Genomic DNA, 13,130 nt, shown 5'->3' on the forward strand with positions numbered 1-13,130 from the left:
TATTAAACCTTTGGCAGTTGCAGCAAATATCTCTATTACAAAAGCAGAGAGAGAAGACTGCATTAGAGGGGCCTCAAATCTCAATATGCTTAAAAGATTTTTTCAAAGTAGGAAATGTGCTTGTACTTTGATACTAAAATTGTCTCTTATCTACCAGAGAGATACCAACCCAAAGCAAGATGGGGTCATTCTTGTGTACCACTGGGCAACAAAGCAGTTGTATGGGGTGGGATGCAAGCAGGTCTACCTGAAGTACATCAAAGCCCCATAAAGACACAGTGCACTTCTGTAGTAGAGGTATAATGGCTGTACATACTGCTCATGTGTCACTTCTTTGTTCATAAGGTATTTGATGTACGTACAGCAAAGTGGATCCAGGAGAAAACAATAGGGAATCCCCCACTAGGCGTTAGGGGTCAGGCATGTGCAGCTGTTGGATATGATCTTTATTTCTTTGGCGGGTTCTGTGGGCATGACTGGTGTCGTCACAATACAGTCTATTGTCTCGATACACTCACCAACGTATGGAGAGAAGTGGTGCCTAAGAATCCCGGAAAAACTCCAATGAAGAAGACTCGATGTGGGATGTTTGGCTTTAGCTTGAACAGCGAGGACTATCTTTGCATTCTTGGAGGTACTGGTCTTCTCTGTTCGGCAAACCTCACCGAAGCCACTTACATACCTTGGAAAGAAAACCCTGACTGGGGTTGGACCAATGAGCTACACTTCTATGCACTCAGAAACGGTACGTATTAATGAATTGTAAAATATATAAATCTAAACTTGATTGAACAAAAATCACACAATATAAGAACATTTTAATGCAGCATAGTATTCATTAAATTCCTATTTCCTTGTTGCATGCCATATCTTCCTTATCTATTCCATTTTACTCATCACAGCCTCCATAAGGTCAGTCACAGTATGTATAATGGTGCACTATGTTAGCTTACTAGTAATACCATAATAAGATAAGGAGTTACTATTGCTTACATTTTCTCTACATATATAGGTACATGGATCATTCCAACCCATACTGGTGATATCCCACCTCCTTGTGCCGGCTTTACTTTGACCAAAATATCTGAAAACTCTGCCATTCTTTTTGGCGGGTATCAGCCTCAGAAATCCAGCTGTGTAAATGATATTTACATTATGACTATAATTGACATTGGAACAGTTGTAAGTTACATATAAGTTTTTTCATTTAGGAAAACAACTTTTGTATGCATATATATATGTTCTTATGTTGTGTATCAAGTTTTAACTGATTCCAATCAAGTTTGGTTCTTTTACAAATTTTTAAAGTTGCTCAAGAATTAGATTAAAGACCAAAGGCTATAACTTTGGGTATAGAATTTTGAATTTTTTAAAATGGTCATAACTCAAAAAATTGAAGTCAAAATCAGCTCAAACTTTCTACACAGCATAAGGACATCAATATGTATCAGAAAATGTAATAAAAATTGGGGGTGATTTCGGAGCCATTCTTTGAAAAAAACCATGGGCTATAGCCTTGGGTATTTTTCAAAAAATGGCCGGTTTTTTTAAATGACCATAACTCAAAAATTTTTTATCAGAATTGATTCAAACTTTCTACACAGCATAAGGAAATCAATATGTATCAGAAAATGTAATAAAAATTGGGGGTGATTTTGGAGCCATTCTTTGAAAAAAAACCATGGGCTATAGCCTTGGGTATTTTTCAAAAAATGGCTGGTTTTTTAAAATGACCATAACTCAAAAATTTCTTATCGGAATTGATTCAAACTTTCTACACAGCATAAGTACATCAATATGTATCAGAAAATGTAATAAAAATTGGGGGTGATTTCGGAGCCATTTTTTGAAAAAAACCATGGGCTATAGCCTTGGGTATTTTTCAAAAAATGGCCAGTTTTTTAAAATGACCATAACCCAAAAATTTTTTATTGGAATTGATTCAAACTTTCTACACAGCATAAGTACATCAATGTGCATCGGAAAATGTAATAAAAATTGAGAATAATTTTGAAGCCATTTTTTAGAAAATACCATGGGCTATTATAGTACAGAGACTTTAGTGAAATTTCATTAAAAATTTAAAAGGATAAAATTCTCCATTTTATAATTTTTTTGATACATTTTTAAGTTTCTCAAAAATCAAATTTTGATGTTTGACTAATAATAAATATCTTTAGGTCTGGAAGAAATTAGAAATAAAAAGGACAGAGGGAGAAAGAGAGGAGGACTCTAGTCCTTCTGGACGACAGGACCACACTATGGTCTGCTTGTCAAGCTCACTAACTGGACACAACAGAACAATCCTTCTAATGTTAGGAGGACGTAGCACAAGTGGCAGAACATTCAGCGACTCTTGGGTACTAGATATTGAGCAAAATAGATGGACACAAGTAAAAATGAATAAACTTATTTAATACAAATATGGAGAGCTGTTTATGTAGAATTTATAGATTCTTTATTCTTTATTGGCTTGACTTAATATTATTCTTTGCTGTAGGTTTTCCTTTTGGAGTCTATTGCATATCGTCACTTCCATTCCATGGTCTCAGTATCAATAAATGCAAGTCGTATACTGGTGATTGTGTTTGGTGGCGTTAGGGAGTGGCAGTGGGGCAAAACTGCCAGTCAGCAACCAGCACTAACAGCCTGTGCTCTTATTGAAGCTGGTAGGCAGAAATATATGCACTTACAATTGCATGCAATGAATTAGGTTTTAAAGGCTAAAGCATATAGATAATTATAGATTATTTTTTTTTAATTTTCATTTCATGCAGTTGCTACTCCTGATGGAGATTGGAAACTAGGCGTAGTAATGGGAGAAAATGATGCTTCACCTTCTGAGGAATACTTCCAAATAGTGCAACAGATCCAGATCAGAGAGGAGGAGAAAAAGCATCAGTTTCTGGAAATAGTTCAAGAAGAAGAGGGACTCATGGTAGTGGAGGAGGAGGAGGAAGAAGATGAAGATGAAGAAGGAGAGTTTGAAGTAAGAGGAAGCACTCCTCTTCCCGTGATACCTGAAGGCAATGAAGATGAGCTGGACACAAGTGACAAACCACTCCAGCCCATTCTCGACCCACATGCCATTATAGAGCCATCATCAATGGCAAAGGCATCAAGTGTTGAAGGGACGCACATGTATGACGTCCCAAGACCTTTAATTGGAAAAACTCAAGCCTCATCAGTTGATGCTATTCAGCTTCCATCTCGATACAGACCAAAGCGCCTGTCTGTTGATTCTTCACTATCGCATGCAGCTACTGCAGGAATGAGTCAAAGAATCAAAGACCTGGAGCAGCAGCTAATCATTGCAAAAGGAAGGACAAATGAGGTTGAGGAAGTCCTTCACAAAGCAATCATGACAGCTGAAGAGCGAGCAGTAATAGCAGAAGAAAAAGCAAGAGCTATGGAAGAAAGAGCCATCAAAGCTGAGGAGAAATGCAGAGAAGCTGAAGGTAGAGTACTAGTGCTAGAGGGACAAGTAGCTACTCTGGAAGGATTGCTCAAGACTTCTGAAGAGAAGTTGTGTGCATCTTATAATGACACAATAGCATACTCTGAACAGGTAAAATGAAGTGTAGGAAAATGCCAACAAGTAGTGTGAATATGTGAGGCATTGTTTGCATTTTAACTAGCCATTCACACCTATTATATAGCAGGGTTTATAATTAGGTGCTTTTATGAGTCTCGTTTTTGTTTGTTAACATTTGCTACATGCATGTCAATATTAATTTAATTATATTGAATGGCCTGTTGCAGGTATTAGAGCTGGAAAGACAGCTCCTTGATTCAGAAGACAGAGCCATAACAGCTGAGATAGCAATAAATGAGATTGAGGCCCAGGTTCAAGAAGAGAAGAAGAAGCTAGAAGCAAGAGAACAGAAAGAGAAAGAGAATGAAAACTCCATCACAGAATTAGAAAAACAAGTAAACTTAATTTTATCCTCTAACTTGATGATTAATGTACATTGTAGATTGCTATCATGACGGAAGAGATGCTTACTACAGCAAAAGGGCTGAGAGAAGCTGAAGAATTAATTAAATTTCTTCATTGTGAAGGTAGCCAAAAAGAGCAAGGAAGTAGCCAAAAGCCACAGGGCTCATCATTTTGGAGAGCATTAGCTGACGTACAGCATCCAAGCATCACTCTTTGCTTTACTGAAGATGACATCATTACACTATCAGCTTCAACAAGGAGCAGACAAGAAGTTTGCACTCTTGAGGCTGAATGTAAGCAAGGAAACAAGCTAGAGAGACAAGAGGTCTACACAGTGTCCCTTCATACATTTCAAGCTCTCATTCATCTTCACAAGAACAACCTGAGGGAGAAGTTTGATGTTTCGCTGTGCCCACACTCAGTTCTCTTGCAAAAAGATGAAGATAAAAAAATATGCCAAGCACAGCTACTCGTATCTTTAACTAATGATGATGAACCAGTTTCACATGAAAATGATGAACTTTTTACTTCACTTTCAAACGACTTAAATCAATTTGCATTGCTACTGGTCACAATGGCAACTGGTGATTTGACTTCAAACGTTAGCGAGGGTTTAGCAACAATTGAATGGCCTGCTATGACAGAGCTAGTTTCTCAGTGTATGAACACTGTTGAATTCAATGACGGTTCACTCCTAATGGATAATATACTTCACCAAATAGAAGCAATGCAGATGACTTTCCAATAATGAAGCTATTTTAAAATTAAATTGTTGTTATAAAATTAGATTAATTATTTCTTATTATTGTGAATGATGAACACTGTTAAGACCTAGTCTATTCCGAGCAACTTCAATTGCTATAAACTGAGCCCTGGGCACTAGAAAATAGTAATAATGAATATATAAATTAAGTCAATTCTTGTACCCAAAATTGTATTGTCTTCAGAATAATCTTTTGAAGGATCAATTCTAATTGAGAAGATACAGAGTGTATAGCAAAAGTTTAATAATAGCTGCTTAGCTTTTTACCTTAAAAGAGTGCCAAAATTAAAGTCCTGGATCATTTCTTCATAGCTGTTACAAAATGGCCGCCATCTCTGAAAGAAAAACAAAAAACTTTATTGCTAAATAGTCAAGCACTAACTTCTTTAGCTTCTGCAGACTTTATCGAGTCTGGATCAAGGCATTTAACCTATAAAAACAAACAATGATGAAATATTATCTAAAAATCTCACATCAATATCACTAAAATCCTCTTGCAATTTCTGATACATTTCATCATCATATCTAAATAATTACGTAAGTCCACAATGATGGAGTACTATTTTATACTTTGTCAGTGATAAAGACTTGGCATCAGCAGCTTTTAACAGCTAAGAAACTAGTCTTATTAGCAAGAGCTACAATGATAACTCACTCTCATGTGTGTCTCTGCATATTTGATGGCTTTTATAGCCCACAACTGCTCAATCATTGGCTAATGTAAAAAAATGAGCATAAAATGACAAAAAATAGACAAACATTATTAGTATAGTTCTCTGCATTTGAACTGATGGCTGAAGCAGCTGCCATTGACCCCTCAATGCCCTAAATGATATCAAAAAGATGATAGAAAACAAAGAAGCCACTCACCAATCCTGCTAACTGTTCTTCCATGTTTTTTGCCTTAAAAACGCACGTGACTTGGCGCATGCGCACAAGGACCCAGGTTTAATTATGGGCGTGGTCAGTAGGTGACGGGCGTGTCTATTTGGCAAAATTTGCTGCATCATTCTGGAGCAGCTATACACAGTACATCTCATTGTACTGTACATAAACAATCATAGTAGCACTCTTTTTCACTATAGCAACAAGCCCCTGGCCTGTATTAGGACTGGAAAGAGTCCTTGACTGAAGCTGTGAGACCTAAAGCTTCCTTTAGACTAGACTTCGGGTGTACAGGGGCAGCGCTTTGGAGCCCTGTTCTCCATCTTTCTCTCAACCTCGAGTACCTCCTATCTTTTTGAAGGTGAGTATAAGTATTGAGACAGCCTTGAAGCTCAATGACACCTCTACTGAGTTCTCCCTTGCTATTGACTTGTAACTATACACTACAGTATTGCATGTCAATTGTGTGTGTATGTATGAGTATTGTATTTCAATTAACAAAGCTGTCATTCATTGCTCGTCTTATAATGCTGTCTAAGAATGCTGTCTACTTTTCATTAGTGCTCCATTTAACATTATTATTTGTATACAAAACCCATATTATTATTATTATTATTATTTACATTGTTATTGCTATAGTTCGGTTTCTAAGTCTATTCCTCCTCCTCCTCCTCCTCTAATCATTTCGTCTACTCAAGCGTACACGCCTCCCAGCCGCTCCTCTCCTCTCTCTTCTCTTGGTATCATGCCTGTTAGTGGTTTCAATACTGTAGTCATTGGCCAGTCTAGTGTCACTCCTAGCGTACCTTCTCCCTCTTCCTCCTCCATGACAAGCACCTCGCCTTCAAACTCCTCCACTCCCTCTCCGACTAGTTCGCTACCGCATAAACAGCCGCAACAGAATGGACTCCACCCGTCAGACGACATGGACGTCTGCAACGGCCTCGGGAAACCCTCCAGCACGAGCTCCAGGCAGCTCCTCCAGGACGCAAGCGACTTGAACCTCATGGATGATTTCTCTAATCACTTATCGATATCGCCCAAGCCGCCTCAGCGTCTCCCGTCCTCCGAAAGAGAAAAGGCCGAGATGAGCTCTTGCTTGTCTATGTTTGACGAGTGGACGACTAGCAGACAGAGTGATTTCGTTGAGCAGATCATTGTTAGGATGTCCTTTCATCAACATGAGAGGCTTTATTCTATTCTAATACCAATGCTACAGAGGGATTTCATCACTGCACTACCTGGTCAGTTTATTCCTTTGTCTCCTTTCAGCTTTTTTCTTTATTTTAAAAATACATTTGTAAAAGTACATGTACAGTACATCTTTCCTTTCCCTTCTATACAAGGCTCTCTCTTTTATGGCTTTAATGTAATATGTACTTTTACATGTGTAAAGTGTCCTTTCATGTAGAGTGTTGTTATGGTAAATGTCTATAAGGTTTTTGGGAGCCAAGTCTTCTTTAATTTGTTGTCTTTTTTGTCTGAACTCATTTCCTGTTTGATGTATAGCTTTCCTCCAATGAGACACAGTAATGTCGTTTTGAACTTTGCCACTTGACACTGTATACATGTTTATACATACATGCACCTGATTCTGCTCTCACTCCTTCCCTCTGCATAGGCAAAGGCTTACATCATGTTGCTTACAAGATATTATCTTATCTTGATGCACAGTCACTCTGCAGGGCAGAGCTGGTAAGAATAATCTATACTTTTCTTTCATGTCCTTAATTCTCTTTCCATTTTCTTCCTCTTGCACGATTCTCTTTCTTCTATTTTAATTCTTACTCTCTCCCCCCCTCTCTCTCCCTCCCTCCATTACTGTAGGTGTGCACTGACTGGTATCGCGTGATAGCCGACGGTATGCTATGGAAGAAGCTGATTGAGAGGAAAATGAAAACCGATCCAGTTTGGAAAGGACTCTCAGTCAGGAGGGGATGGTAAGAGGAACAAGAAAACGCCCGAGAAAGAGGAAGAGAGAAAACAGATTTTATGTAGCATGTACATGTACACAGTACAAATTTACCATGTAGATGTACATCAGGATAGATTATGTACATGTACATGTGTCATAATTGATTACTCATTTTGTGTGTCATACAGTACATGTAAAATTGTAAATCCCCTACTGTATTGTTCATTATAAATCCCCTTATGTACATGTTTACATGTATTGCTTTATTGATATCATTTTCCAATGAATAATAGCTACAGCACATAGTGTCAACCTGAGAATGAATAACAGTTATTGTGTGGTGTTATGATAGATTTATGATTTGTAGTAGTAAGTGTGGGTGGGGGAGGGAGAGGAGGAAGAGGGTTATGTGTGTTTGTAATGAGTGTTGTGTTGTGGTATCCTTGAACTGTGTTGTCTCGCTCTCTTTTGATGTGGACAGCATTCCAGACTCTATAATCAATATAATTTCATCCCTTTTGTTTCTCCTCTCCCTACCTCCCTCTCTCTCTCCCCCTCTTTCTCTCCCCTCTCTTCTTTATTTTTCATTCTTATGTTCTCAGGGGTTGCTACCTCAATGCCCAGAACACTCCTCCAAGCGAGGTATCCATCCACGACTATTTTAGAAAACTCTACCCGTGCATCATACAAGACATAAGAGTAAGTCCTAGTGCTTCTCATTCACTCATGAGCAGAAACTAACCATCATTTCTACCATGCCACCTTGCGATTGACTAATCAGATTGCAGTACTGGAGGTCAATTATTTTTCATATTAACCTAGCTCGTAAAAATATAAACCTATTTCGTTAAATAATTAATTGATTGGCAGTTTGGTACTCTACGCTTATGCTCTTATTAGTCCATTTGTCAAGTTTGGTTGATTCTTTACTGGCCTAGCCTGTTAGATATGTTGTATGTATGTCAACTGTGGTCTTATTATCAGCAGCTGGTAGTTGTTTTTCAAGTGTCATGGTAGAAGTTGGTTATACACCTCGGTATCGGTTTCTATGGTATTTATTAACCTCGCGACTGCGTCGCTTGGTTAATAAATACCATAGAAACCTCTACCTCGGTGTATAACCTATACTAATTGATATTTTGTTTTAACGCGTGTACTTATTGTGTATGGTAGCACACAAGTATAGTATGCAAGCAATTGTTTATGTGCCTGCGTTTGTGAATAAATAAACACGTACGCTACATGTAATTGCAGTATTTTACAAATGTACATGTACGTGTATAGTACATGTAGCTGCAATACTGTACATGTACAGTATGTGTACATTATACAGTACATGTGTACATGTAGGTGTATGTGTACGTGTGTGAGTGCATGTGTTTCATTCCTTGATAGTCTAAACTTTACTGTTATTTTCATGTTTGCTATTTTCTATATTTAGTTATCGTTGTAATTTTACCTTTTATAAAGTCATTCATAATTATTATTATTATTACTAGTATTATTATTATTATTATTACTATAGAATATGGAAGATAATTGGCGGAACGGTAGACAGACCTTGACCCGTATTGAGTGTCACAGTGAGAACAGCAAGGGAGTCTATTGTCTTCAATATGACGACAAACACATTGTCAGTGGATTAAGAGATAACACTATAAAAGTATGTCATAATGGGATATTAAAGAGAAAGAGATTGGAAAGAATTTAAGAAATGAGATTAAGCTTTGAGAGAGGAAAGGTGGAGTCTTACATACATGTATACATGTACATGTACGTGTATGTGTATGTGTACAAAAGTACATACATGTGTACATGTGATGAGAAATACTGTATAATTCTGCTTAGGTATGGAAGAAGGACACTATGGAGTGTTTAAAAGTACTCACTGGACACACGGGGTCCGTCCTATGTCTTCAGTATGACGAGAAGGTCATTGTAACCGGATCAAGCGATTCTACTATTAGGTAGGGGGAGGGAGAGAGGGAGAGAAGGAAAGAGACAAAAGAAAGGGAGAAGGTGTATGAAGGATATTATTAACGTGTACGTGGTGCTCTTTAATTAGAGTCTGGGACGTTGAAACAGGGATGATGCTCAATACGTTAGTCCATCACTGCGAGGCCGTTCTTCATCTTAGATTCAACAACGAGACAATGGTCACTTGTTCCAAGGTGTGTCTCTAATTTATTATTGCTATACCCTCCTAATAGCAGACACCACCCAGATATGGCAATGTGAACACACATGTACATGTACATGTACATCCATTATTATTGTTATGCACAATAATGGTTCATGTACAGTACATGTTTAAATTAATAAGATTATAATATAAGTACATGTACATGTAGCATAATTGTAATTTTGTTCTTTTTATTATTGTACATAATTATATCCAGGATCGAACCATTGCCGTGTGGGACATGAAAACCCCCTCGGACATTGTCCTTAGAAGAGTGCTAGTAGGACACAGAGCAGCTGTTAACGTAGTGGACTTTGACGACAGATATATCGTCTCGGCCTCTGGCGACAGAACTATCAAGGTAAAAGAGGGAGAAAGGGAAGAATAGAAACAGGAAAGAGTAGGAGAAGATGATTTGAAAGGAGTAGTAAGAGAAAGATTAGGAGAGATTGACATCCAAGTGACCATACATATGTACATGTATGTCATGATTTGTATTTCTCTTATCTCAGGTATGGCAGACCAATAATTGTGAGTTCGTTCGTACTCTACACGGCCACAGGAGAGGCATAGCATGCCTGCAGTATAGAGGAAACCATGTCGTGAGTGGCTCCTCTGATAACACCATTAGGTATGTGAGATAGAGAGGGGGAGAGGGAGGGAGGAGAGACAGACAGACAGAGAGGGGGAAGGGAGGGGAGACAGACAGACAGAGAGAAAGAGGGGGAGGGTACTTGTGCAGTTGTTGTTTGTCATTGAGAATTGTTATGTCTGGTCTACCTGTGGGAGTTGGGGTATTTGTTCAGAAGTTGAAAAGTTAAACTTATCTACTTCACTACTACTCCTCTTCTAATAGGATATGGGATGTGGAGTGTGGCTCTTGTTTAAGACTTCTTGAAGGTCACGAAGAACTTGTACGGTAAGTCAGAGGATTTTCCCCACAGTTAAAGTTACTCAAAAATCAGGCCTAAGTCCCTGTACTATAGTACACAGTCTCAGGCTGAATTTTGCTAAAAAGGAAAAGTAGAGAATCCCCCATTTTTATAATTTTTTATGATACATGTACATATACATGTTTTTATGTTGTGTAGAAAGTTTGAGCTGATTCCGATTAAACTTGGATTTTTTACAAAATAATTTTAAAAGTTACTAAAAAAGCCAAGCATGTTTTTAGCCCACTTAGCATGCTTTGTAAGAAACTTGTGATGCATGCATCTACATGTACATGTATAAAAATTATGTTAATTTTTATGTCACATTATGATTCTACTCTCTCTTTTCTTTCCTCATACTTACAGTTGTATTAGGTTTGATGACAAGCGGATAGTTAGTGGAGCTTACGATGGGTGAGTTATGCCTCTCCTTATGTAGACTAGTATTGATATGACAATATTAAAATATAGGACCATCAAAGTCTGGGACTTAAAGGCAGCGCTAGACCCCAGGACACCAGCCACCAGCCTGTGTTTGAAGACCCTATCTGTATGTTCCTATTCTCTCAGTCATCATGTTACATGTACATGTACTGCCAATTCTATCAAAGTATAGCAATTTAAATTTTGGCCAAAGACCATGTGTCATTGGCTATGAAAATTTGCAGCATTTTCTGGTGCATATCTTATGAAATACATATTCCTTTAATTATGTACATGTACAATGTACATTATATGAATGTATCAATGAATTGATTGATACGCAAAACTCTTCATGAATGCATGGCCTACATGTGTGTTATTATTATATTATTATTATTATTATTATTATTATTATTATTATTATTATTATTATTATTATTATTCTTACATCAGGAGCACACTGGTCGTGTATTCAGACTCCAATTTGATGATTTCCAGATTGTCAGTAGCTCGCATGACGACACTATCCTCATATGGGACTTCCTGGACTCTTCCCCTCCAGATCCCATGGAAACTGACGAGGGAGATCTCGGGGACGAGGGAGCAACAGGGAGAGACCCGTCCCAGCCGATAGTCCGCAGACACTCAAGCGAAGAGCCGGATTCGCCAACGGCTGAAGATGGAAACTTTTCGCTCCCAAACGAAGAGAATGGGTCGCCTAGTTTGAATGACGGTGAGAACCTCTCACTCAGCGACCATTAGCGTTATAATTGAAGCAGCTTCTCTGTCAATCTTTATTATTATTATTTTTTCATTGCTTCTCTTCACTGTTGGTTATTCCACTGTGCTTGAGAGAATCGGGAGAGAATCCTCCTTCATGCAATATATAACTATACTTCAGTGACTTATTATTTTTCTTTTTTTTTTCTTCTTGTTACTCTTATGATTCAACTAATAATACGCATTACTTACACACGCATACCAAAGGATTGTAATACCTCTCTCTGATATTTTCTCTGTTTGTCCCTTTGTTGTAATTTTTGCATGTAAAATAATAATAATACCAATAACAAAATTACAATGTGTTTCGTGACAAATTTTTTGCAGCGGAGTGAAGCAATTATAATTGACGAAGCTTCATTGAAAGCAAAAAGAGAAATTGGTATTTAAAAAATAACAACTTTGATCATTCATACTGATGCAAAAAGATGGTCAAATGGGGGTGAGGGAGAAGGGTTGCATTCAAACGACAGATTTGTAAACAGATAACCCTCACCATCCGGACCACCTAACGTTGCAGTGGTAATCGTATGTTTTATAGCCATGCTAAATTATAGTAAAAAGCAATCGTGGGTCAACATTCCACTATAATTATCTGGTGACATCCTGTCATGAATTCGATCGTTGATGATATGCTCACACCACACATAAATAGACACACACACAAAGAAGGAATGATGATGAAAGCAATATCTGTCTCTGTTGTATTGCTAATAATACTAGAGGGTGCTATAGGTCAGTGTTTATATAACTGCCGTTATAAGAGAATCTGATTCCCTTTGATAGCTCAAAATGACACCTTTCGCTTTGCTAACTACTACGGAGACAACATGGTCCTCCAGAGAGCTCCAGCTTCTCCTGCAGTTTGGGGGTTTGTCCCTTCCTGTGATCCAGTGACTGTTAATTTTAATGGGAAGGACATGGCAGCCACAGTTGTTAAAGGTACTTTGACTACTATTATATATGCTTAATGCATCTCCTGTGTATTTATAATGTAGGGGACAAGTGTAAGTTTGTGGCTAAGATTCCTCCAACTGCTGCTACAGCCAATGGACTCACAATAACTGCTACTTCAGGCTCTAGCTCCATTTCATTGAAGAATGTGATATTTGGAGATGTATGGGTGTGTGGTGGACAGAGCAATATGGTCTTCACAATACATCAAGTATAAGTTCAATGTAGCTAATCCTGATCTTTACTTGTTTATAGGCATTCAATGCGACTGATGAGATAGCTAAAGCTGATAATTATCCAGATATTCGTCTCTTTACTGTCCAGCGTGTTTCCTCAGATACTCCATTGGATGAGCC

At 37.9% G+C, this 13,130-nt stretch overlaps 4 protein-coding genes across 4 annotated transcripts in view; 3 read left to right on the top strand and 1 right to left on the bottom strand.

Moving 5' to 3' along the window:
- The first annotated feature begins 34 nt into the window (after positions 1-34).
- LOC109587365 (uncharacterized) lies at positions 35-4,768 on the top strand. The gene is made up of 9 exons (XM_020003608.1): positions 35-107; positions 158-297; positions 346-745; positions 1,013-1,182; positions 2,181-2,393; positions 2,501-2,669; positions 2,778-3,568; positions 3,763-3,930; positions 3,978-4,768. Exons 1-9 carry the CDS (start codon positions 86-88, stop codon positions 4,686-4,688), a joined length of 2,784 nt encoding a protein of 927 aa, XP_019859167.1. The 5' UTR covers positions 35-85; the 3' UTR covers positions 4,689-4,768.
- LOC100639216 (protein PBDC1-like) lies at positions 4,675-5,623 on the bottom strand. Its single transcript, XM_003383233.3, has 9 exons — positions 5,574-5,623; positions 5,463-5,528; positions 5,359-5,418; positions 5,274-5,314; positions 5,177-5,228; positions 5,086-5,133; positions 4,971-5,038; positions 4,867-4,910; positions 4,675-4,819 (listed from the first exon to the last, which is right to left on the bottom strand). Exons 1-9 carry the CDS (start codon positions 5,595-5,597, stop codon positions 4,743-4,745), a joined length of 480 nt encoding a protein of 159 aa, XP_003383281.1. The 5' UTR covers positions 5,598-5,623; the 3' UTR covers positions 4,675-4,742.
- A 95-nt stretch (positions 5,624-5,718) lies between these two features.
- LOC100634006 (beta-TrCP) lies at positions 5,719-12,125 on the top strand. The gene is made up of 14 exons (XM_003383276.3): positions 5,719-5,949; positions 6,228-6,832; positions 7,210-7,283; positions 7,416-7,528; positions 8,106-8,202; positions 9,029-9,166; positions 9,352-9,470; positions 9,569-9,674; positions 9,903-10,046; positions 10,198-10,316; positions 10,542-10,604; positions 10,984-11,031; positions 11,089-11,167; positions 11,494-12,125. Exons 2-14 carry the CDS (start codon positions 6,334-6,336, stop codon positions 11,800-11,802), a joined length of 1,908 nt encoding a protein of 635 aa, XP_003383324.3. The 5' UTR covers positions 5,719-5,949; positions 6,228-6,333; the 3' UTR covers positions 11,803-12,125.
- A 270-nt stretch (positions 12,126-12,395) lies between these two features.
- LOC109586691 (sialate O-acetylesterase-like) overlaps positions 12,396-13,130 on the top strand; it is a 3,312-nt gene continuing 2,577 nt past the window's right edge. The window contains exons 1-4 of the mRNA XM_020002901.1: positions 12,396-12,555; positions 12,607-12,762; positions 12,819-12,985; positions 13,030-13,127. Of these exons, the coding sequence (XP_019858460.1) occupies positions 12,432-12,555; positions 12,607-12,762; positions 12,819-12,985; positions 13,030-13,127 (545 nt within the window). The 5' untranslated portion in view covers positions 12,396-12,431. The remainder of the gene's footprint in view (positions 12,556-12,606; positions 12,763-12,818; positions 12,986-13,029; positions 13,128-13,130) is intronic.

The sequence above is a fragment of the Amphimedon queenslandica genome, unplaced genomic scaffold, assembly GCF_000090795.2.
Source record: "Amphimedon queenslandica unplaced genomic scaffold, v1.1 AMPQUscaffold_13513, whole genome shotgun sequence".
In the NCBI taxonomy this organism is placed as follows: Eukaryota; Metazoa; Porifera; class Demospongiae; order Haplosclerida; family Niphatidae; genus Amphimedon; species Amphimedon queenslandica.

What these genes read in the sequence shown, in the direction of transcription:
- LOC109587365 (XM_020003608.1), top strand. Translation starts at nt 86, where the DNA reads ATGCTTAAAAGATTTTTTCAAA. An exon ending in CTTCTATGCACTCAGAAACG is followed by an intron (nt 746 to 1,012) that starts GTACGTATTAAT and finishes CTACATATATAG; the next exon opens with GTACATGGATCATTCCAACC. An exon ending in TCACAGAATTAGAAAAACAA is followed by an intron (nt 3,931 to 3,977) that starts GTAAACTTAATT and finishes TGTACATTGTAG; the next exon opens with ATTGCTATCATGACGGAAGA.
- LOC100639216 (XM_003383233.3), bottom strand. Translation starts at nt 5,597, where the DNA reads ATGGAAGAACAGTTAGCAGGATTG. An exon ending in AGGATTTTAGTGATATTGAT is followed by an intron (nt 5,134 to 5,176) that starts GTGAGATTTTTA and finishes TTGTTTTTATAG; the next exon opens with GTTAAATGCCTTGATCCAGA. An exon ending in TGAAGACAATACAATTTTGG is followed by an intron (nt 4,820 to 4,866) that starts GTACAAGAATTG and finishes ACTATTTTCTAG; the next exon opens with TGCCCAGGGCTCAGTTTATA.
- LOC100634006 (XM_003383276.3), top strand. Translation starts at nt 6,334, where the DNA reads ATGCCTGTTAGTGGTTTCAATACTGTAGTCATTGGCCAGTCTAGTGTC. An exon ending in CTGGCGACAGAACTATCAAG is followed by an intron (nt 10,047 to 10,197) that starts GTAAAAGAGGGA and finishes CTCTTATCTCAG; the next exon opens with GTATGGCAGACCAATAATTG. An exon ending in TCCTCTGATAACACCATTAG is followed by an intron (nt 10,317 to 10,541) that starts GTATGTGAGATA and finishes CTCTTCTAATAG; the next exon opens with GATATGGGATGTGGAGTGTG.